General features: G+C 53.6%; 11 protein-coding genes; 6 read left to right on the forward strand and 5 right to left on the reverse strand.

Moving 5' to 3' along the window:
• Positions 1–1,101: 1,101 nt before the first annotated feature.
• On the forward strand, positions 1,102–3,086 carry RCC_10280 (uncharacterized protein; the record flags this gene model as incomplete). XM_023775511.1 has 4 exons in its annotated part: positions 1,102–1,367; positions 1,422–1,825; positions 1,876–2,208; positions 2,260–3,086. The coding sequence occupies 4 exons, from the start codon at positions 1,102–1,104 to the stop codon at positions 3,084–3,086; spliced, it is 1,830 nt and encodes a 609-aa protein (XP_023631279.1).
• Positions 3,087–4,092: 1,006 nt separating this feature from the next.
• On the forward strand, positions 4,093–4,956 carry RCC_10281 (uncharacterized protein; the record flags this gene model as incomplete). The annotated part of the gene is made up of 1 exon (XM_023775512.1): positions 4,093–4,956. One exon carries the CDS (start codon positions 4,093–4,095, stop codon positions 4,954–4,956), a length of 864 nt encoding a protein of 287 aa, XP_023631280.1.
• A 331-nt stretch (positions 4,957–5,287) lies between these two features.
• On the forward strand, positions 5,288–6,178 carry RCC_10282 (uncharacterized protein; the record flags this gene model as incomplete). The annotated part of the gene is made up of 1 exon (XM_023775513.1): positions 5,288–6,178. The coding sequence occupies one exon, from the start codon at positions 5,288–5,290 to the stop codon at positions 6,176–6,178; it is 891 nt and encodes a 296-aa protein (XP_023631281.1).
• Positions 6,179–6,352: 174 nt separating this feature from the next.
• RCC_10283 (uncharacterized protein) lies at positions 6,353–7,262 on the reverse strand (the record flags this gene model as incomplete). XM_023775514.1 has 3 exons in its annotated part: positions 6,353–6,558; positions 6,611–7,083; positions 7,138–7,262. 3 exons carry the CDS (start codon positions 7,260–7,262, stop codon positions 6,353–6,355), a joined length of 804 nt encoding a protein of 267 aa, XP_023631282.1.
• A 458-nt stretch (positions 7,263–7,720) lies between these two features.
• Positions 7,721–10,894, reverse strand: RCC_10284 (related to sulfate/bicarbonate/oxalate exchanger SAT-1 and related transporters (SLC26 family); the record flags this gene model as incomplete). The annotated part of the gene is made up of 1 exon (XM_023775515.1): positions 7,721–10,894. One exon carries the CDS (start codon positions 10,892–10,894, stop codon positions 7,721–7,723), a length of 3,174 nt encoding a protein of 1,057 aa, XP_023631283.1.
• A 910-nt stretch (positions 10,895–11,804) lies between these two features.
• RCC_10285 (related to 26s proteasome subunit p28) lies at positions 11,805–12,570 on the reverse strand (the record flags this gene model as incomplete). XM_023775516.1 has 2 exons in its annotated part: positions 11,805–12,463; positions 12,522–12,570. The coding sequence occupies 2 exons, from the start codon at positions 12,568–12,570 to the stop codon at positions 11,805–11,807; spliced, it is 708 nt and encodes a 235-aa protein (XP_023631284.1).
• An 82-nt stretch (positions 12,571–12,652) lies between these two features.
• Positions 12,653–16,303, reverse strand: RCC_10286 (uncharacterized protein; the record flags this gene model as incomplete). The annotated part of the gene is made up of 1 exon (XM_023775517.1): positions 12,653–16,303. The coding sequence occupies one exon, from the start codon at positions 16,301–16,303 to the stop codon at positions 12,653–12,655; it is 3,651 nt and encodes a 1,216-aa protein (XP_023631285.1).
• Positions 16,304–16,566: 263 nt separating this feature from the next.
• On the forward strand, positions 16,567–16,867 carry RCC_10287 (probable Mitotic-spindle organizing protein 1; the record flags this gene model as incomplete). XM_023775518.1 has 3 exons in its annotated part: positions 16,567–16,641; positions 16,691–16,768; positions 16,820–16,867. The coding sequence occupies 3 exons, from the start codon at positions 16,567–16,569 to the stop codon at positions 16,865–16,867; spliced, it is 201 nt and encodes a 66-aa protein (XP_023631286.1).
• A 140-nt stretch (positions 16,868–17,007) lies between these two features.
• Positions 17,008–19,333, reverse strand: RCC_10288 (uncharacterized protein; the record flags this gene model as incomplete). XM_023775519.1 has 2 exons in its annotated part: positions 17,008–19,150; positions 19,245–19,333. 2 exons carry the CDS (start codon positions 19,331–19,333, stop codon positions 17,008–17,010), a joined length of 2,232 nt encoding a protein of 743 aa, XP_023631287.1.
• Positions 19,334–19,770: 437 nt separating this feature from the next.
• On the forward strand, positions 19,771–19,920 carry RCC_10289 (uncharacterized protein; the record flags this gene model as incomplete). XM_023775520.1 has 2 exons in its annotated part: positions 19,771–19,812; positions 19,864–19,920. 2 exons carry the CDS (start codon positions 19,771–19,773, stop codon positions 19,918–19,920), a joined length of 99 nt encoding a protein of 32 aa, XP_023631288.1.
• A 379-nt stretch (positions 19,921–20,299) lies between these two features.
• Positions 20,300–21,238, forward strand: RCC_10290 (probable PEP8-vacuolar protein sorting/targeting protein; the record flags this gene model as incomplete). Its single annotated transcript, XM_023775521.1, has 1 exon — positions 20,300–21,238. One exon carries the CDS (start codon positions 20,300–20,302, stop codon positions 21,236–21,238), a length of 939 nt encoding a protein of 312 aa, XP_023631289.1.
• Between the last annotated feature and the right edge of the window lie 154 nt (positions 21,239–21,392).

Here is a 21,392-nt window from a genome sequence, read left to right on the forward strand (position 1 = left end):
CGTGAAGAGATATGTCGATCACCTCCTATATCGATCTGCGCCGCTACAGGAGTAGCGGCGGTCGAGGGGCCGACGTTCAACCGTAGAATGTGAAAAAGATCAAGCAGACAAGCCCGATGCCCGATACAGTACATCGCAGGCCCAAGGCAGAGGACGGCGCATTTCCCGGTGTGGTATTGATGGCTGAATGAGATGCATGTATCGAGTGGATGTCGCCCAATAGGTGGGTTAGAAACACATGGTGGGTCTACACTTTATTGTGGAAAGTGCCCTATCGCCGAAATGGGTCGTGCTCCCTCTTATCGATATCGATACGCTTGGGTGAAAAAGCGAAAGAGCGCCAACAACGGCTTTGGTCCGTAGTCAGGCGATTTTATTGTATACTCCATTCACTCGCTGCTAAAACAGTCACAAGGTGAACTGGTTACAAGATGGTTGCAATCGCGAGACGCGCGTGTGCCATGATCCATCACCATCAGGTCGCCTGACAACCCCCCAAAAAAGAGTGAGACAGGAAAAAGTGGAGAGCTCAAGGTAGATTTAGCGCCTCGGCGGCGTGCAAGGGTCTGATTAATTAAATACTCCTACGGTAGTGACTCGGCCGGTCGAACGTTTCTAGTTGCAGACGCGGAGCGGGAAGCTACTGCCGCAAATCGAACATACATCGTAGACCAAATTTCACACACACTGTAGCCCTTCGGCATGCGCGTTTGGCTGCGTATCGAGCCAGGGAGAGCTCGTCGAAGCTAACATGGATGGTACATCGCGAGCCAAAGATACGCGTAACTTCAAGATCGCATGACCGCCCCGCATTGCGCGTCGCTGTGAGAGCAGTGAACCGGCGCCGTGGGTGTCACAGTCGAGTTCGAGTTTTCTCATTGGGTCCAACAGAGATGTATTGGGATATGTACATTATTAAACTAGCGCAAGTCTGTGCTGAAGCACGGACAAACTGCACAATCTCCCTTTTCAACATCGTTTTCCATGCCCGACTCTTTAACCCTCCGCAGCTGCTTCCTTCACCCTCTTTAGTCCCTTGCAAGCAATCGCAGCACGCAGCACTTCACCTACGCGCTCAAGGATCACAGAATTGCCGGAAACATGTCGGAAGTGCAGAACACCCCAGCGGCCGCAGCGCCTGTCGAGACCGTTGCACCAATTGACGCGCCTGCCGTTGCCGAACGTGTGGTGAACGAGCCCGTTGTCGACGCCGAGGCACCCAAGGTCGATGCCGAGACTGCGGCAGCGGATGGCACCACCACCGCGCCAGCCGCCGCCGTTGCTGCTGATGAGCCTGCCGTCGCCGAGAAGGCTGTCGAGCCCATCACCGAGGGCCAGTTGGCATACAAGGGACCTGGTCTCGTTTCGTGAGTACACCAAAGCCTCGACTGTGCATTCCATCGCGACTGACCCAATCACAGGTCGCTCATCGCATCCAAGAAGGAATTTTGGCTAGACGACGCTGCGGTCACACCACAGAACCTCGACCTGTACCTCCGCGGCGAGAAGCCCGAGATCGCACACCCCATCGTTGCATGGGCCAGCCAGACCGGCAAGGGCCTGCTTTTCTTCAACAAGAAGAATGACACTGACCGCACACACCCCCACGACATCCTCGCTCTCTACGAGGCCACTGACCTCAAGAAGGAGTCTCCACACTCTTTCTCTTTCAAGGTTGGCAGCCACTCGCACACCTTCAAGGCTACCAGTGATGCTGAGCGCGATGGATGGTACATGTCCATTGAGAAGTCCATTGAGCTCGGCAAGGCTTCCAAGGAGGAGATTGTCGCCCAGGAAGGCTACACCGCCGAGCTTGAGAAGCTGAGTATGTTTGATCGGGAATACCGGACAGATCCGCATCTAACATGCTCGCAGACAAGCCCTCCGTCCCCATTGTTGCTGCCCTTTCCAAGCGCAGCCAGTCGCAGCCAAAGAAGAGCACCGACGGCGAGGCTGCAGTTGAGCGCACCGGCTCATCCGAGGGCGAGACCGACAAGAAGCAGAAGACCCGATCCACTTCGCGCGGAATTCTCAGCCGCCTGCAGGGTAAGAAGGAGGAGCACGCCGAGAAGAAGGATGAGGAGGAGAAAGAGAAGGCTGTCGAGGAGACATCGAAGCCCGAGGTCGAGTCCACCGAGCCGGTCCTGGCTTCCACAGAGGCTGCTCCAGTTCTTGCTGCTGGCGCCGCGGCAGAGGTTCCAGTCGTCGGTACGTGTGACRTCAAATTTGCTCAAAAAGAGTCTACTAACAAATACATAGCTGAATCTCGCGACACCACCGAGACACCTGCCGTCGCAGAGACGAAGCCGAACAAGCGCAACAGCATCTTCGGCCGCGTGTCATCTACATGGGGCAGCATGAAGAGCCCCGCCAAGGAGAAGGACCTCAAGGAAGTTGAGCTCAAGCCAGAGACTCAGGCCACTGAGGCTGGCGCTGTCTCCGAGAACCCACCCGTTCTTCCAGAGACTGGCAGCACTGAGCCCGTTGTGCCGGTGGTTGCAGAGCCAACTGTTGAGGCCAAGAACGAGACGCCCGCGCCCGCAGAGACATCCGCGGAAACCCCCAGCAAGGAGAAGAACAACTTCCTCGCAAGTTTGATCAAGCGTGGCCGCAGCGTTAGCCCTTCGACCAGCAAGAAGACGACTACCAAGGAGGAGGTTCCCGCCGTGCCAGCCGTTCCCGCTGCTGAGCCTACCGAACCAGTTGTCAAGACCGAGGAGCCAACGCCCGTTGCCGAGCCCGTCGCTGTTGCCGACACCAATGAGCCCAACGAGAAGGTTGAGGAGCCCAAGACCGAGACTAGCGCGAACAAGCGCCAGTCGATGCTTGGCAGCCTTGGCCGCCGTGCAAGCAAGGCCCTCAACCGCATGCAGACGCCCAAGAAGGAGACACCAACTGCTGCCACCACCACCACCGAGGCCACCACTGAGCAGGCCGTTGAGACCAAGCCAGTCGAGGAGACCGCTGCTGTGACTGGTGAGAGCAAGCCGACCGAGGCTCAGCCCACGATTGGCGACGTCGTCCCCGAGGCGGTCTCGACTGGCCAGCCCCAGCACAACACCCCAGCTGTCTCTGCGAGCGCATAAGAAGCTTGGTGGTTATCAGTCACATCGACCGACTCYCCAGTTGGAAGATGAATGAAGAATGAATCCGATGACAGGACGCTGCTCTGCGGTGCGGAAACTCTTGACTGAACAAGCATGGCCACCACGAAACGACGAACAAACACCCCACGACTCACCTCCCAAAAGCTGCGCCTGCCTAATATCCAACTGTGTRCCACTCCCTCGAGCGTCTGCGCCAGCCATGGCTTCTTTTGCTACTCTGCTGCATTGGGCCCGGATCTGCTTTCACGCGTTTTGACTAAAATGCTTTTGATACCACTGTTGTTGCATTGTTTAGCCTTGCTTTGCACTTGATGATTGTTTACTGGCCATTGGTTTCCGCCGGCATTCCTGGCGGTCGGCGGCGGTTGATGGCCCTCGCGAATACCCACAAATCATTCTCGAAGATACCCTGAATTGGTTGGTAGATAGAAAGGCATAGCGGTTAATAAAATTGATTTTTGTTGCGATTTATTTTGCGGTGTTCATGACAATTTTCTTTGATGAAGTGTGCCTTTGTAATGTGAGAAAAGTAAAACACACCCCGAGATCAAGCTTGCCTACAAGGGTCGGAGGGTGGGTCGGTCATTGACGTAGTTGACGGAGATTGGCAGAATCTGGGCCGCGGGATGGAGCCAAAGTGAAGGTCAACCTTTGGGCCTGCCGGCGTTCAATTGTGACGGAAAGTTACTCGCTGCCGTCCCATCTACACCTCACATGCATGAACRTCGACATTCGCACTGAATAAATAGTAATCGGCATTCATTACACCATTCTGAACGGAGCTTTACTGTCATCACCATCAATCCCTGTACCGCAACAGCGCCACGCTACCCGATCGTTTTCCACACTCGCCCGCTACCACCAGAGCTGGGCTTCCCCGTGAATTCAGCTGGAACATTCGAGCGGCCATCGCACATGTCAACGGCTACAGTATTCGCATAGACACGAGACTGGCTAGGGGCCCATAAGATGAACCACGGCCACCATGGGTTGCTGCCAATCCAACGCTCTGCGCGATGAAGATCCCAACGCCCAACCAGCACATGGCATCGCACCGCAGGGCAATAACATCGCAGCACAAGCTGCCGCTCCCTCAAATGCCCGACCTCGGAATGGACGCGGCGCAAACCTCCCCAATCAACGCATACGAAATCCTTCCCCGGTGGCACGAAGCCCAAAGAATGTCAGTACCATGCCGCCGCCCTGGACCCGCAGCAATCTCGAAAAACAGCGGCGAGACTTCTTCGACACACGTGTCAATGGAAGCGTGGAGATATGGGGTGGAATGCGACAGGCTTCCGAACTGCTGTGCCAAGGAGATCTGGCAGGTGCTCAAGCCATCTTGGACGCACTTAACATGAACTGCCCCAGTGGCAAGTTTGCCAGAGGAAGGGGACGAGATCGTAACAATGGAGGGGTATTTGACGAAAGAGGGGCGCTGTACGATATACCCAATTGGGTCGTTTCGGACCCACTTGACATTGTCGAGGATGCGGAGGATAAGATCGGTATTGCCGATGACTCTGACGACGCATTGAATGAGGACGAGGATGCCGCACGCAAAAGAGAGGAGAAAGGAAAGGGCCGAGTTATCGATTTGGGCGAGGAGATGAAGGTCAAAGTGCGGCTGAGCGACGGTACTGGAGACCAAGAGATCACCTTTGGCGCAAAGCAGAAGGCTGGTGTGATCGTCAAGAAGGTTCTTGAGCAGCACGGGCAGAGCGTCAGGCTGCTACATCTGGGCAAGACCATTGACGAGAAACAGACTCTCGAGGCACAAGGATGGCAGCCTGGCACGGTCCTGAATGCTTTCATGCATCTCCAGGGGGAGCCATCAAAAGCGGATTGAGGAAGCGTGCTTCATGGAGAGTGGGAAGGCAGTTCGTCGGAGTAACGGAGTTCGATACCCCATGGTCGCTACAGCACAGCCAGTCTCTTCTTCATGTAAACGTGTACAGCGCATCAGCGAGCATTTTTTGATTTACGATAGATGAACTTCTTTTCCGATTCAGCGTATCAAGCGGCATTATTCGCAAGCTGGATTGTGCGAGCGAATTCACTTCCTCGACAGAACCGCATCGTACAACATCGTAGTACTCCACTCATATTGCCAAGACTGCGAAGCTTCAACTACATTCAGCTTGACCTCTCCGTCCAAACCCAACCCCCATGGCTCCTTGATGCCCAAGTTTCTGGTGCCGCACAAGTCCGGAGCGCACCGCATTGCCGCCATCGCCCTCTTTCGCGCCCTGCTCATCCAGTCGCGGCGTGTGCCATTGCCGGAATCCCCGACGGCCAATGCGGAGCTACAAAATGTCGTTCGCAACCGCTTCAAACAGGCGCGTCATGTCACCAGCTACCGTCAGCTAAAAGCCACATTCGAAGCCGGTTATGAGGCTGTCGATCACTTGGATGCTGCCGTGGCAGGCAGTACTCACGCTCAACAAATCGTAGCGGATTTGCTGGCAAAAGCGCCGAAGAGTGTCAAACAACCACCTCGAAGACATAAAGCGATTGATAAGAAACTGCTACGGCGGCGAGAATTGGCGGAGAGACCGCCTAGGATCAATATGTTTGATCGCCCGCTGCCGCTGGAGCAACTTTCTGGAGAGCGCAAGGTGCCGGTTCTCTTCACTGCGAATCACATTCCCATTTTGCGATTTACGAAACCGCAGCCGTCGAGTTTGTCGGGGTACATAACCAATCGCATTGTTCAGCGCCAGAAACGGCATGATCGGAGGCAGATGTTGGAGGAGGCTTTGGTTCTTGCGGGAGAGGAGGATAAATGGGATAGCATTGTGCGGCAGTTTGCTGGGATTGACGCGAGGAAGTCTAGAGATGTGACAATCACTCCTGTGAGGGAGAGCTTGTGGAGAGATCCAATTGTGACGGCGTTGGACGTGGTGAGGGCTGCGTTGGATGGGGAGAAAGAGTTGAATCGTATCATGGCTGAGAAGATGCAGGGTGTGGTGGATCGGGAGACGGCCATGGCGGAGAAGGAGGCGAGGGAGAGGGAGATGAAGGGGGAGGAGGAGAGCATAAGGCCCATTGTTCGCCATCAGAAGGATTGATTGCGAGCGAGTATACACCGCCGGAAGACTTCAGCTTCATTTATAACTCTCAATGCCAGAACAGGATGCCGCCGACCACCTAATTACGCTTCCTGTGCCTGGTCACATGCTCCAACATCCTCAGGTCCATGCACCGTCTCTTCCGAGCAATTGAAACACCAGTGTGCTCCCCGTTTAGTCCTCGCCAGAAAGATCAATCACCTTAACACATCCCTGCGTATGAGCATGCTGGTGGTATCGCGTGCAAAGAAACGTCTCCCATGGACTCTTCATGTGGTCCCAGTACACCATCGCGCCAGCTCTCTTCGTGGCCGCAGCCACATCAGCGAGGAACTCTTCCGGTCCATGAGCATCTTCGTGCGGGAAGCACAACCATTCACCTAGACACAGCTTTAGTTTGGGGTCTCAATTCCGTGCCCTGGAATCACCAACCTTGTCCCTTCCAGACATGGAAATCAACAATGAGCCTTCGCAATTTATCACCAGGACTGGTATGGCGGTAGACATCAGCGGCCAGTCCCGTAGGATATTCCTCCTCCTCTTCGACTTTCTGGACGAGCGCGTTGATCGCCGCGTTGCGAAAGCGCTCGTCGTGGAGGTGTGTGCCCAGGATGTAGCACTCCATGAGCGTCACCTTCTCCGCATCCATGGAAGCGCCGTGGTTGAATTCCGCGGCATCCATCTCGTCCTTGTCGCTATTGGCAATTGAGAAGACGGTGCCCGTGTAGAGAAATAGTCGGTAGAGGTTGACGATCTCTGGAAGTTCATTGGGAAGCTGGCGGAATGGTTCAGCGGCTGCGCGAGCTGTGAGATATGCTTTGGTCTTGTCTGGTAACATGTCGGAGTGGAGGGTGATTAGCTCCTGCTGGGGGCCGACGAAGAGGAGTAGGATGTGCGATCCTAGGCTTGAAGGATGTCAGAAAGGTTGTATTGATCTGTGATCTGGCGGGCGCACTTACTCTGTCGCATTCGACAAGGCACCGCGACAAGTGGTCTGCGATGTGTAGTTCCGACGAAGATTCACCAGTGCTGCTTGAGAGTGTTCTAGTTCAGCTGTTAGCCGTTGTAGTTTTGTCGGCGCCATTGTTGCGAATGAAGCTGGTTGATGAAAGTGAGGATAAGAAGCGAAAACGTCGAGTCATATTGTCAGTAGTCGCAGTGAATGAAATGTCACAGCGGGTGAAGTTCCGGGTAATGGGCGAGGTAACCCCTGTTAGCGTCGGATGCGATCGAAGTGAATGAAGTCCGGCTTCGGGGATTACGAGCAGAGCTGCTTTCGCAATTTGCCCTCGAGTGAAAAGGCCAAAGGGCGAGGGCTGAGATACTGTTCGCCCACACGAGAGCCATTGGCCGGATGCTGTATGATCGTAAGGTTGCAAGTGCCCGGTATCTAATGGATCGAAGCAGTTATACGACTACAACTCAAGCATTAGTCTAAATGTACAACTGGCGCAATCTGTCCATCTGCGTCCACCAACATATCCGAGATCAGAAACCCTACAACGCCTCGCTCAGCACTCATCTTAATAGACGACCGCCATCTCAGCTGGCCGTGATCAGCACATAGCTGGTGATGGCGCTCATACGCTCAGCACTCAGCTTCATCGCAACCTTCAACAACTCCTGCGCGACCTGAACATCCTTCTCTTGCAGCGCCTCCCATTTTTCAGTGGTGAGCAACCACGCGACACATTCCGTCTCGGCCACAACACTGCAAGTCCTCTCCGTGTCGCTGAAGAACGGCAGCTCGCCGCAAGTTGTGCCAGCCACGATGCTTTCATGGTAGTTGCCTTGCTCGAGGGCGTACTCGGCGCGGAGTATGCCAGATTGGAGGAGATAGAAACCGTCCGGGTTGTCGTGGCGAGCGTAGATCAGCTGTCCCTTGCTGAACTCTCGCCTCACGAAGAAGGGCACTGCTTTGAACCAGAAGTCCACGTTCTTGTCAGTGATATCCTGGAAGGCCTGGAGTATTAGGGGAAGTGGTTGTTTGAGGTTCTTCCACTTTGCTCCGTCTGTGTGCCCTTGCTCTGTAATCGTTTGGCTGGCAGCTTCGTGACGGAGGTTTGTACGCGGAGATCCGACCATGTTATCCAGTTGTGATATGTTGATGTTCTTTGACTGCTCGGTGGGAATTGGCATGGTTGGCGAAGTTGCTTGATCTTGTGCACGACTCTGCTGCTTCTCTGTCAAGGTAATGAGAAGACCATTCTCGCAAGCCTCCAAGGCGCCATTCAAGCTCTCATAGACCTTTGGCGCGGGCATCGGAGGTTCCTCATCACTTTCAGCGAACAAGCCGTCCATCTGCAAGCTTTTGCCAATGTCATCGCCGAGGTTGACTGATGCTAGTACCATCTCTACATCCCTCCTTCGCAGCACTCGGTTCATTCTTCCAAAGGCTTCAGCTGCGGAGAAGTCGATTCCTGTAACATGCGAGAAGTCGAGGATCAGATAGCGTATTGGCGCTGCGGCGAAAGCCTCCGCATCGATGAGAGCTCGCACAGTCTTCTCAACGTTGACGATACTGCCGAAGAAAAGGTAGCCACCCAACTTCACGACCCGAATCTGTGGACCCACGCGGTTGAGATAGGTTCGCTGCCGGGGGTGTCGTCTGACGGTGGACTCGGCAATGGCACCAGAGAATTGTGCTCTAATGACAGTCTTGCGAGAAGTCTGGACGACGTACACCAAACATGCGAGTCCGATGCCTACCCCGACGCCGACAACAAAGTCGTAAATCCCCATGACGAGGGCAATAACCACGATGGTGAAGTACTCCAAGCGGTGTAGCCTGCCATATGTATCCACCAGGGCCTCCTTTGCGAGATCGATACCAAGGTAGTAGATGAGAGTTCCGACAACCATCACTGGAACGTACCCGATAACAACAGGACCAACCACCCAGAGAGCCGTTGTTGCTGCCGCAAGCATGAACCCGGCAAGTCTGCTGTCACCGCCTGTGTCCATGAACAAGACGCTGTTGACGTAGACGAGGTAGTTTTGAATGCTGCCAACACAGCCTGACAGCGTGTTCGAAACACCATGCATGATGAGTTCGCGATTGATGCTGACATTGTCTTCCTGCATCTTCATGGCCAAATTGGGAATATTGATTGGAACATGCAAGATGCCGAAGAATGTCAAGGCCAGCTGAGATGGAATGGTCATGGCAACAGCCTCCCAATCCACGATGCTGAATTTGTAGTAGCTGTAAAAGTTGTAGAAAGACTTGTCCGCTGAAGGTGCTTCAAACACCCAGCCAGACGACCGAAGCTTTTCCATATTCAAGGCGGGAACTGCAGCGGTGACGATGTAAAAGATGGCGGTGATCCCGATGTAGTATGCCGGAACCAAAAAAGGCCTGTCGTAGTAGCGTTTGACCACGAGGAGTATGATCGCCAATGCTAGTGGAGGAACCCACTGAGCAAGACTCATGGGCGCGACAAGCTTGAGGAGAACTTCCTTTGTGAGCTCGAGATTGCCGTCCAAGCGAACCGAGACCTCGAGACCAGTCAAGAGTAGGAATATGCCCACACCGCCAATGCAGCCAACCAGGATTGAGTGGGGGAAGAAGTTGACAAGCGTCCCCAATCGTGCAGCTCCAAGCCCGAAAAAGATGATACCTGTGATGATGGAGCTCATGGCGTAGGAGGTTATTACCGTCGCTCGAAGCGCATCGGGGTTCTCGGTTCCCATGACACCAATGATCATGTAGGTCATCTTGTGAAAGAATGGAACGACCTCGATCATTTCAGACCCCACGCCGCCTTTGAATATACTGCCGGAAGAATACACCAGTTGTGATACAATGCAACTGACATAGAACATGGAGACACCATCGGCTCCCATGTCGGAGAAAACCTCTTCTCCCAGCGGGAATAGAATGATTCCGTAAGAAAGTGCGTCCAGCAGGTTAAGGAGTAAACCTAAGAATACGGCCGGGAGCGTCTTCACAGGTGCGACAATCACGGTCGAAGCCACCTGCTTGAGGTCCCACGCCTTGGGGTTTACCAGTGTTCGAACGGCGCCTTTAGCTGCACGGATCGAAGGATAGTGATGACCAAGCCTGTTCCAAATGCCGCGAGGTGGATCAACCTCGAATGAAGGCCCGGAATCGTAACGCTGCTTTCTACGAGAGGGCAGTCGTTCCCGCGGCAGTAGAGGTGTCCTCTCGCCCATGTTGTTTTCCTCGTCGAGGGCAGCTTGCGCGGCACGAAACCCACGGCTGGGGGCATCAGTGCCAGAATTCCGGGGAGAACTATCGTCTGCGTATGCTCGTAAAACATCACTGGCGTGAGATACGGCGGACAGAGAGGATCCACGTTGCTCAAAGGCAAACGCTTCCGGCTCCGGCGTCGTTGGCTCAGTACGTTCTGGGATTATGTCGTGGCTGCGTTGAGATCCCGAAGCCACCTCGAGATGATTAGTATCTCGACCAAACTGGCCGTGCATCTCAGAGTCACTGAGGAAAGAGGAGGAGATCTCAGCAGTCTGCTGCCTGACGCCAGAGGAGCTGTATTGGACATCGACCGCACTGGCATGGCTTGGATGGTGCATGTAAGATCTGGATGGAAGGCTTCCTGCCGTTCCAGATGCTGTAGAAAAGGCTCGCTTCCTGGACGATGGGTGTCCGCTCGACGCGCCGTCCGTGTTTGACTCTTCGTCCGCTGCCTGGCTGGACGAGGACATCTTCCTGCGTTTGAAGAAGCGGGAKGTCATGATGACTTTGCTGCGTGATACACGACCTTGATGACGCGAGCCGGCGGCCAGGGGAGCTGAGGAATATGCAGCCAAAGGCGTATCACTGATCAGCTCATTTCTTGCGCGGCCCTGGTCTCACGCAGTCGGAAGAAGCTTTGTGGGACGCGTCAGGGTGTCCTGGGAAGTGGAAGTGCGAGGGGTGGTCAAGCAGGTAGGTATTCATGAGCTAGAAACTTTAGGAGACGAGACGGGCCGTTATCTACCCTTATATTTCCATACGCCAGTCCAATGCACCTGGAAACGGTTGCCGCAATAAATGCCATTGTGTTGCTCACTGGTTCGTGAGCGGGCCAGACCCACTATAGCAGGGCAGCATGGGAATGAAAATTTCTGGAAAATCCTGACGATGTCCAATGCAAAGGCCATCCACCTGCACATGCACATGCAGGATCTCGGCTTTGGGTTCTGCATCAGATCCAACTTTACCCCACTTGTGGATACTGCACGGACCCTCGCCCGCTCGCGCGTTGTCACTGATGGCATCCATAGATGTGATGATGAGAGCAGAATATTTCACGGCCTGGCCGTTGAAGCTGTACATCAACTATTTACAAGCAATGCCACAGTCRCTCAGTCATTCGAAATTGAGCGCCAGAGGCGATCGACCCTTGCAATACCTAAGTGCTATCGATCCTTGACAGTGCCAGTTGTGGCGATCATTGAGTAAAGGTTGCGTCAAGGGATAGTAGGTACTCGAATTCATCATCGATCCTGTATGGAGTTCAGGGCCTTTCTGAGAGTCTCGCTGATCTAGTTGGATTCATATAAACATGACCACTCGCGGTGAGGAGCGAACACCACACTTGCCTAGCTTGGCGCTGAAGTTGATTCGCATAACACGCCGTCCTCTCTTCTGCTGGTGAGCGATCTATGCCGTGGCCAAGGTGATTCCGTCTTCTTCAGCCTTACGCAAGATGTAATCCCTGACCTTTGCATCGGGTGCGAGAAAAATCGGCAAGGCGCCGTTGCTGTCCGTCTTGTCCGAGTCGGCACCGGCCTTGAGAAGCTCAATTGCAGCCTCGCCATGGCCCTCGGCGATGGCATGGTGTAAAGCTGAGCTCCCATCAATGTCCGTTGCATTGATCGGGCTTTTGTTGTCCAGTAGCAGCTTCAAGATCGGTACGTTGCCCACCGCAGCCGCCCGGTGTAGTGGCATCTGACCACGCGTGTCTTTCACTCGTGCAGAACCCTTGTGTGCGACGAGCTTGCGAGCAGTATCGACATTGCCTTTAGAGGCAGCGAAGAAGAGTGCGGTTGATGAGTTGTTGGTCTTGATGTTGGGATCGGCACCTTTCGCCAGTAGGAAGTCGACCAGGTCGTCGCCATCCTTCAAGCTGGCTGCCATGTGGAGCGCCGTCCAGCCCGCGCCATCCTGGGCGTCTACATCGAAACCCTTCTGCTCGGAGAGCAGGTCTACGATATCAAGGCGATTGTGACTTGCGGCCCAGTGGAATGGCAATCGATCATCCTCGTCGCGGCGGCGAGAAAGCTTTGCGTCCGCGTGAAGCAGAGCCTCGACCTTTTGAACTATTCCTGTTAGATGGAAGCGGCAACAAGATACGATAATGCTGACTTTGTCCCTCACGGCAGGCGGCGTGAATTGCGAATCTCGCGTTTGGGTCGTCTGTCTCCATCTTGAAGTTGACGCGCATATGGATTTCACTGAAAGCTTCCGCTGATGACGCGTGCGGAGAAAGCGGTCCGCTCCGCCCGTCGTTACCTTGCCACGTGACCAATGCGGCTAGTTTCGTCTAGCTTCTCGATCCAGACAGATATCTGCTTCTCACCATTCAGCTCGACTCCAGGCCCTCCGGGTTGGACCCTCAGGCTCTTATTGTAGAAAGAGTCCACCACCGAGAGGTTTGGTGTGATCCAGAAACCCTGAGCATCATCTGAACCGGTGTCAATGTCCTGATGCACAACCAGTTGATAATCAACTTGGTGTCTGCTAAGTGGTGCTAGACTCAACGCACGGGACTTTGGACCACTGAACGCAAAACTCTCGCTTGCTTCCATACTCAGAGCAAATGTAAGGAAGTGTATCGACGGATTTTCCAAATGATACTCGAGAGTAACGGTGTCTTTTTCGGTGTTCCTCGCCACGCACAGCACCCTGGGCTCGGCAGTCGGTATTGTGAGGCGTGGGACGGTGATCGTCGTGGTCGAGACGCCGGAACCACCGTCGTGCGACCAGTGTACAACGAGGGACGAAAAAAGGTAGCTTGGCCGTCGGTCATCGAGAGAAAGCTTCCTCGTGGTGAGCTCGAACGTAGGCGTGGTTTTCTCTTTCGGCTGTATCTTTTCATCTTGAACCATCGCTTTCTCAGAGATACCACAATTGCAATCACCTTGAGTTTCATCAACTACCAGCTCAACGTTATTGATCGTCAGAGCATGGTCGACTGAAGACGCTACATGTGCTTCAAGCTGCCAGAGTTGAATAATCCCCTCTGGCGCATCCTCCGAATCTTTGGCAGCACTATCGAAGTAACTTGGCCAAGGATCAGAATGTAAACGAGGGTTGAACGCGAAGCTGGTCTCGAATGGATGCACGAATGCAAGCTCAACCGTCAAGGTCTTCTCCAATGGCGTTGAATGGTCGGACAGCAGGTGGTACCGAAGGATCAGCGTTAGAGTCAAGATGGCTGCTTCAGGCGGCCCCTTGATCAGTAAATCCGCAGATGACTCCGTGGATGGCTCCATTTTCGATATGGTCCGGACAGCTTCTTCATGTGGAGCCCAACTGACATCGAAAGTATCTCCAGCCTCGCTCACAATGCTCGAGATGACCGTTCCTTGAACGGCCTCGCATTCTTCGTTGATGAGAGTCACAGGTACGACCATGTTCTCGTCACAATAGCACTGTTTGCGTAGACCAGGCAGCAGCACTTGCATCTTGGGTGGTTTCGGGCGAACATCGATGCTCTTCGTGTCCATATGTGGGATAAGCACAGTGTTTACGTCGCCATCTTGCTCAAAATACCAAGCACTGCTCGGAATGATGCTATCCTCTGCAAAGCTATGCGTGAATGTGAACCTCGAGTGCTTCACACGAAGTGAAAGCTCTGTCAGTGAGAAAATTTGAGCGGTCCTCATCACTATGGAGAGATCCAATATTCTCTTCTGAGAAGCCTGCAACGTGAGATCGGCCGATCCCTGCAAATTACCGTCGTCAGTCTCGTGGAGTGCAACAGCGGACACTGGTGTGATGATGGCATCCTTGATGCCCGCCTCATGCCTGATGGTGATTGACTTTGTCTCCCCAAGGCTAAATTCAAGGCTAGAGATTTGCAACGGCGGCGACGTCTCCGACCCATTGTTCTCAAGTACGAGCTGACAGCCAAAGGCTTCTCCAACGTGGGCCAAAATGTCTTTGAAAGCAAATGCAACAGAGACTGGGCTACGTCTCTGTTTGTCCTGCACATGTATAGAAACATGCTCATGAGATTCCCAGTCGTCGAGACACCCTGCCATATCTAGAGATTGCTCTGGAGTACCAAGAGATCCTATAGAGAGCAGTTCCCAGGTCAAGATTGGTATCAATGCAGCATTTGACGCAGATTTGGAGTGTTTGATGCATTCAACCAGCAAATGCAGCACTCTCGCAAAGATAGTTACCCATTTGTCTTCGCGCCACGTGGATTCTTCCCACAGTGGAATGAGAACCGATAGACCATCAGAGTATCGACCGACGCGGACATAGTCCTCGGCCAATTCGAGACGTATTTGCTCGCTCAGGCGTATCTGGCGTCTCGCCTCGAACTCTTCAACAGCGCGAATGCATACCATTCCCAGCTCCCCCACATGATCAAAGGATCCTTGACCAGAAAGTGGCATCTCTTCGTGGGGCTCCGGAACTAGATAGGTGTCATAGGTCACGAAACGATTCGCCACAGTCGATGCTGGAGATTGTCCTGGCGGTACGCGGTCTTCATCAGGAATAGCAAGAGCTCTCGTCCAGCGATTTCTTATGCCCATAGCAAACAGTCTCAACCAGTAGCCGGAGTGATGTAAAAAATTGAATGGCGGTAGGCGATCAGAGGGCGCAATTCCTTTTTCTGGGAGTGCGTATACCTGACGGGCAGTAATGTCCAACGACGATTCTGTGCCGTTGAGAGACTTCTGCAAGGTTGGTATCTCGGCCAATTGGATCAACTGGGACATGATATTGGCCCACCGAGCCTCCCACGCACTCCAACCGTATGTTAAAGATCCTTTGCCGCGGCGATCTATCAGGTCTTGCATTCGTACTTTGTAATTCTGCCATGACTGCGCCGCACCGCTCGTTTGTCCAGTCCAAAGTTGACAGCGAATGAGTCGCAACGCGATGGAATCGGAGAGCATTCGTGCTTCGTCCCACCTTGGGCTCCAATTCGCAGTCGTCTCAAGCACACCCCCTTCAGAGCTGAACAGCTCCTCGATCGCCGCAGAGAAGTGCCTCTCAGCGACGTCCATTTCACCACGAAACTCCGCAAAAACACCCATCTTGACATCGTATCGAACGTTCCACCCTGATGTTGATGTTGAGTGCGAAGCTCCACCGACAGGCAAAGATGCCTGCGGAGAAGGTCCGCCACGAGCCTTTTTCCTACGTGAATGTTTCGTAAGATCACGATAGTATTCAACATAAGAGGGCTGCATTGTCGCCATGATGTTGTGAACAAAACTAGCGATTTCTGCCTGGGAGGACATTGGAGGCATGAAGTAAAGTCCTTTGGAGTCCAGGTTAGTGGCTCGTTTCATGGAGGCCAGACGTTCTTCCATCTCTGGCGCTTCAATGATGCTCGCGTCACTGATGAGTACCGCTGCGAAACGCGTCTTGAATCCAGATCGAAGAAGAGCGCTTCGCACCGCGTTGATATCGCTCTTCGTTCGTTCATCTTGAGAGCTGCCCTCTCCAGAATTGAGAGAAAAGAAGGTCAATAGCAGGCAAGGAACTTGGTATTGATGCTTGAGAAACCAGGCTGGCGAGAACAAWCCATCCGGGAAGACAGGAGAGCCTGGAGAAAGCGGTGACAGGGGAGAATGCAGCTCTGTGCTCCGCGGTATTGGAATTCCTTCTGCACCTGGTTGATTTGCGATGGGGGCCGACTTTCGTGCTGGCAGGGTATAGTGTCGCCCTATACACTTGATCTTGCACCGAATGTTTCCGGACGGTTCTGCTGCGTACCTGTTTCCACCTAGGGCTACGAACTGTTGCAACAATCTGCTCGCCTGCTCTGTACGACACTCTGGAGATTCCGTGATTATGCGAGCGCCGCTGTCTTGTCCAAAGCCCGTTTGATTCGCGTTCTCGTCATCCCCAAGCCCGGAAAGAATCACGAGCGGTGATGCCGTGTCAACATATGCCTGCGGAAAATCCTCCATTTCGCGTCCCAAGAGCGTGACAAGTATTATCGAGGCATTTCCAGTTTCCAAGCGCTCCTGATTGCGAGATGCATCTCGTATGTTCTGATAGATACAATATTGTTAGGAGATGTGGTGAAGTTGGTGGTCTTAATTTGTGGCCCGAGGATTCCCAGTTCTTTTGCCAGTCGAGGTCCCCATAATACTCCAGCTCTAGGTATCCCCAGCTAGCATTTAACCGCAAACACCAACACGACACAATTACAATCGAGACTTTACGCGCCATGCCTCCTGCGGACGATAAACGAAAAGCCGCACGTGAGACGATCGACATTCTGAACGAGATATCGACTCTGCTGGTATGCAGCTTCATGGCAACGTGCTAGACATCCACTAAACAAGAGACAGAACACACAACTGGATCGCCACACCCTCTCCTACTGTGTGTCACTGATTGAGAATGGCGTCAATCCTGAAGCCCTAGCGGTAAGAATGAACGAGCGCGCAATTATCGCGATATTTCTAACAGCCAAATAGACCGTCGTTATGGAATTGAGGGCACAGAATGAAGCCCAGAAGCAATGAGAATGGCACGAGAAGAAACGCGTGGAGTGGCAATGTGGAATTCTGGATTTGACCAAGCGCTTGATACCCGCGGCATGCCTTAGACTGGTTTCCTGACATCGAGACTTTCCAAAACCTTCCTGTGATCGGTGCTGGTCTGCTCAATCCGGACCTTCTTCATTTTCGTTGTCCACTGACAACCCGTTCACGCCTTCTGTCGCTGCGTGCACACCATTGCTAGCAGGCTTCTTCTTCCGGGTGGTACGCTTTTTCTTTCCCCCGCCCATGGACAACGGAGACTCCTTGATCCATCTCGCAATAGCAGCAGCCCGATCAGTAGAGATGGGATATTCCTTGCCGTTCTCGTCCTGTGCCCATCGCTTAGGAGGTGGTAGACCATCACCCGTRTTGCTCGAAGCGGTCGAATCGAGGTCTCTGTCTTTGAGCGGACCAGACAGACCTTGCTCGTCTTCCATTGCACGTCTCTCGCGAGCACGGACAGCCTTCTGGAAAGAATCCTCGTCCACGACACGGTCATCAGACAGTGCATCAATAATGGACTCCTGCTTGATGCGCTCGCGTTTCTGCTCGCTCGTCTCCTCCTTCTTCTCCCGCCGCTTAGCCAAAGCACCAGAACCAGTCTCCTTCGCCCAACCTCCCGCAGCATCGGGTAGGGGTGCCGGAGCGCAAAGTTTCTGCCAGGGCACAGAGAGACCGAGCCAATTGTTCGCACGCCGCAAGACTTCGATCCAATCGGCGCGAGCTGGACTTCTGGCAGCCTGGAAAATCGGATATCCGTCGGCGATGCGGGCTAGGCGCGCGGCGTTGTGTGCATGTCGGAGCAATTCCGTCGGGCTCGTCTGAATGAGCGCATGCGCCWGAAGTAGCGAGTGGAGCGCATCTGTCAGGAGAGGGTGGTACGTAACGGCCTCACGACTTCCAAAAGCCTCGTGAATTGTCTCGTTCTTTCGCATAGCTTCGGTGGTTTCGGCGTTTRGGAACGTAGGCAGATCGGCAGGTGGTTTTTCTGCGAAAAGGGCGCTGGCAGGATGAATCTTCGGCGATGGGAAGCGAGGCCATCCATCTTCGCCTCGCTCAAAGGGTTCGGCCTTGGTCTTCTCCTGCTTGATCAGCGCCGAGGCTGTGGCATTGCCGTTTTGGTCCAAATCATCCTCCGTGTCGCCATCCAGCTCCACAAGGCGGTTCTTTGGCAGTGGTGCGTGTGTCCTCTTGCCGTTGGCCAGATCGTACACGCGTCGCATGATTTCATTGGTGATCTCGAACGGTAGTCCAGGGGTGTAGTCAAAGTGGGACAAGAAAGCCGTATAATCCTTCATCGCACGTTTTGCATACGTCTTGACTTTTTTCCGTGATTCGAGTCGCGCAGCTTGTGCCTTTGCATCCTCAGCAGAAGCCTCACCGTTTGCCTGTGCAGCCTGGTACTCCTTCAACCCGTCCAAGGCAGCATGTACGCTTTGACATGCAATCGTAAGGTAGACCCCCGCCCTGTTGAATAACAATTGCATTCCCAAGCCCCTAGGTTGATCCTCTTCCTTCAGCTGAGGCACTGATCTCCAATCCCTGTGTCCGTTTCGCCAGGCATCCTGCTCCTCCTTCATCTTGCTAGCCAATTCCAACTGCTGCTGATCTGGCTTGTGTACGCGCTTCATCTCCTCCGTAATCCGTATGGCCATTGTGAGGTCCAATGCCGCGCCCTCCCACTGATGCTTGAATATCTGCACCAATGCTCGAGTCCGTAAAGGTGCCGCTTGCTCCTCAAACGGCAATGATGCGATGATGTCGGTTAGAGGCTCCAGTGGAGTGTATTGCTCCATCGCTCTGGAAGGAATCTTTTCGTGAAAGAAGTGGACGTAGCGGGCGTCTGCGCTGTTGGGATCTCTCTTGAGAACATGCTGTCCAACGTCTTCCACCGTAGATGTTGCCTGCATCGTCGCCACACTTGCCGCCACTTCATCCAGGGCGAATGCCTTTGAAAGTAGCTTGACGGCTTTCTGCCGGATCTTGAATATGCGCTCCTTGCTCAGTTGAGAACCAGGCCCCCCGCCTGTGCCGAAGTAATCCATACGCCCATGCATTGCTGTACTAGACACTCCCGTCGATGCGCGCACCGAGTCCTGCGCCGCCTCGTCCACTGCCTTGCGGATCCTCACCACATCGTAGAATACCGCAGGGTCAACCAGTCGCGGGGCCGGCATCGTGTAGTTCTGGTGAGCGAGCGAGTCGAGGATCTCGGGCGGTAGCTGGAGCCATGGTCCATGGAAGGATGAAATATACCGCCAATGTCTTGACGAAGTCAGTCTCGGTCGCAATCTCTCGAAAGCCAGGCGCGAATGCGAAAAGTAGAGCAGTAAAGAAATGAAATGGACGACATACTTACTTGTTTCGTGATATGACTAAACTCGAGCTGCCAGGAGGAGGAGGTGCACCTGCTTGCGCCGTCGTACCACCCTTCTTCGCCGGCGCCATGGCGGAATGAGCAGATTGTTTCTATCCAGCCGGGTGGGCGAAGTTCGAGGATTGGACGAATCTCCAAAAGTTTTAAGCGTCTTCTGGCAGGAACGCGACCTACACGTCACACCCCACCAAAAAGTGGATGAGCACCGAGGATCCCGTCTCATCTACAAAGCCTGGAACCTTGGGGGTACTACATGTACTTGAGAAGCAGACTCGAACTCGCAACTGCTGTTCAAGACACCCTCCCTCATCAAACAACTTCACTTTACTTCACTTTGACACACGCCAGCTACGGGACTATGTCTTCCTTGGGCCATACAGCGGGAGGCTTGAAGAGCGAGACGCCATCGACTTCTGAAACTGCTGTGGGTGGCAACAACGTAGTGCCGAAGGACTCGCAGTCAGCTGCAGGCACCCACGATCAGACCGCCCGCAATCAGTCTAGCWGCATGAGCAGCAGCAAGCCCGGAAGTGCCGAAGCGGCTGCTGAGGTGTGTCTGCGCAGCATCACAATCCGATGTACCATGGCTGACTCCGAGCAGAAGTTGTACGAGGAGAGAATGGAGGAAGAATATGCCAAGCGGGAGGGAGGTGCTTAGGATCACGAGACAACAGTATCAACGAATGATGATTACAGGATAGGAGATTGATCAAGTGTGTAAACTGATGACGGTCAACGTCTCTTTCCAAGGCCTTTATAAGATGTGAGCATACTCCCGTGACTGTTAGCAAGACCATGGCGTTTTTGGGGTACGGTATGATCATCGTGAACCTAAGTGATGGAGCACAGAAGTGCTTTGCAAACATGTGCATGTGCAGATGTGGGTCCGAAAGCCCAAGCTTCCCCATTCGTCGGCGTCGGGTCTCTTCCATGTCACAGCCCAGCTCTTCTTACGCAGCAACCCTCAAAGCAGATCGCATTGAACATATAACACCCAACGCCCCACCACTCCATCCTCGGCGGCATACTGGACGAACATGTCTTTGTTCAGCTTCTCCACGCCGTTGGACATTGACATAGTCCTCGACAATACCGACGACAGAGCCACTGTCGATGTAAAGCTGGACAAGAATCGGCGCGAGAAGTGCCCGCTGTACCTGGATGGAGAAACTCTCAAGGGCGCAGTCACAATACGACCAAAAGATGGCAAGCGTTTGGAGCATACGGGCATCAAGGTCCAGTTCGTGGGCACAATCGAGATGTTCTTTGACCGGGGGACACATCATGAGTTTCTCTCCCTCCAAACAGAATTGGCGTCGCCTGGAGAGCTCCAGCATCCGGTAACGCTACCGTTCGCCTTCAAGAATGTTGAGAAGCCATACGAATCATACCACGGCATCAATGTCAAACTAAGATACTTCCTCCGAGTGACAGTGTCGCGAAGAATGGCGGACGTGGTGCGGGAGAAGGATCTCTGGGTGTACTCATACCGACAACCCCCCGAGAGCAATAGCGTCATCAAAATGGACGTGGGTATCGAGGACTGTCTTCACATCGAATTCGAATACAGCAAGAGCAAGTATCATCTGAAGGATGTCATTGTGGGCCGCATCTACTTCCTCTTGGTTCGGTTAAAGATCAGACATATGGAACTCTCTATCATCAGAAGGGAAACAACGGGAGCACCGCCAAATCAGTACAACGAGTCGGAAACATTGGTGCGCTTCGAGATCATGGACGGTTCGCCCTCGCGTGGTGAGACGATTCCCATTCGACTGTTCCTCGGCGGCTTCGACCTCACGCCCACATTCCGCGATGTCAACAAAAAGTACAGCACTCGGTACTACCTATCTTTGGTGTTGATTGATGAGGATTCAAGGCGGTATTTCAAGCAGAGTGAGATTGTGCTCTATCGGCAGGCGCCAGAAAACAGCGAACTTGCACAGCGGCAAGCAAAGGAGATTCAAGCCAGTTGATTCTGGCGTGTTAAGGAAGATTGTCATGATGTCGGTTGGCTGAGAGATGCGCTGTTGAATGAGAACCAGCTCGGTTGGACGTGCTCGAGGAGCAGCACGATTTTGAGCTTTAGCGATGTGGAACGAGATTGACTTATCAAGTAAGGAGCATAGA

Source organism: Ramularia collo-cygni (assembly GCF_900074925.1).
Source record: "Ramularia collo-cygni strain URUG2 genome assembly, contig: RCC_scaffold21, whole genome shotgun sequence".
Lineage (NCBI taxonomy): Eukaryota > Fungi > Ascomycota > Dothideomycetes > Mycosphaerellales > Mycosphaerellaceae > Ramularia > Ramularia collo-cygni.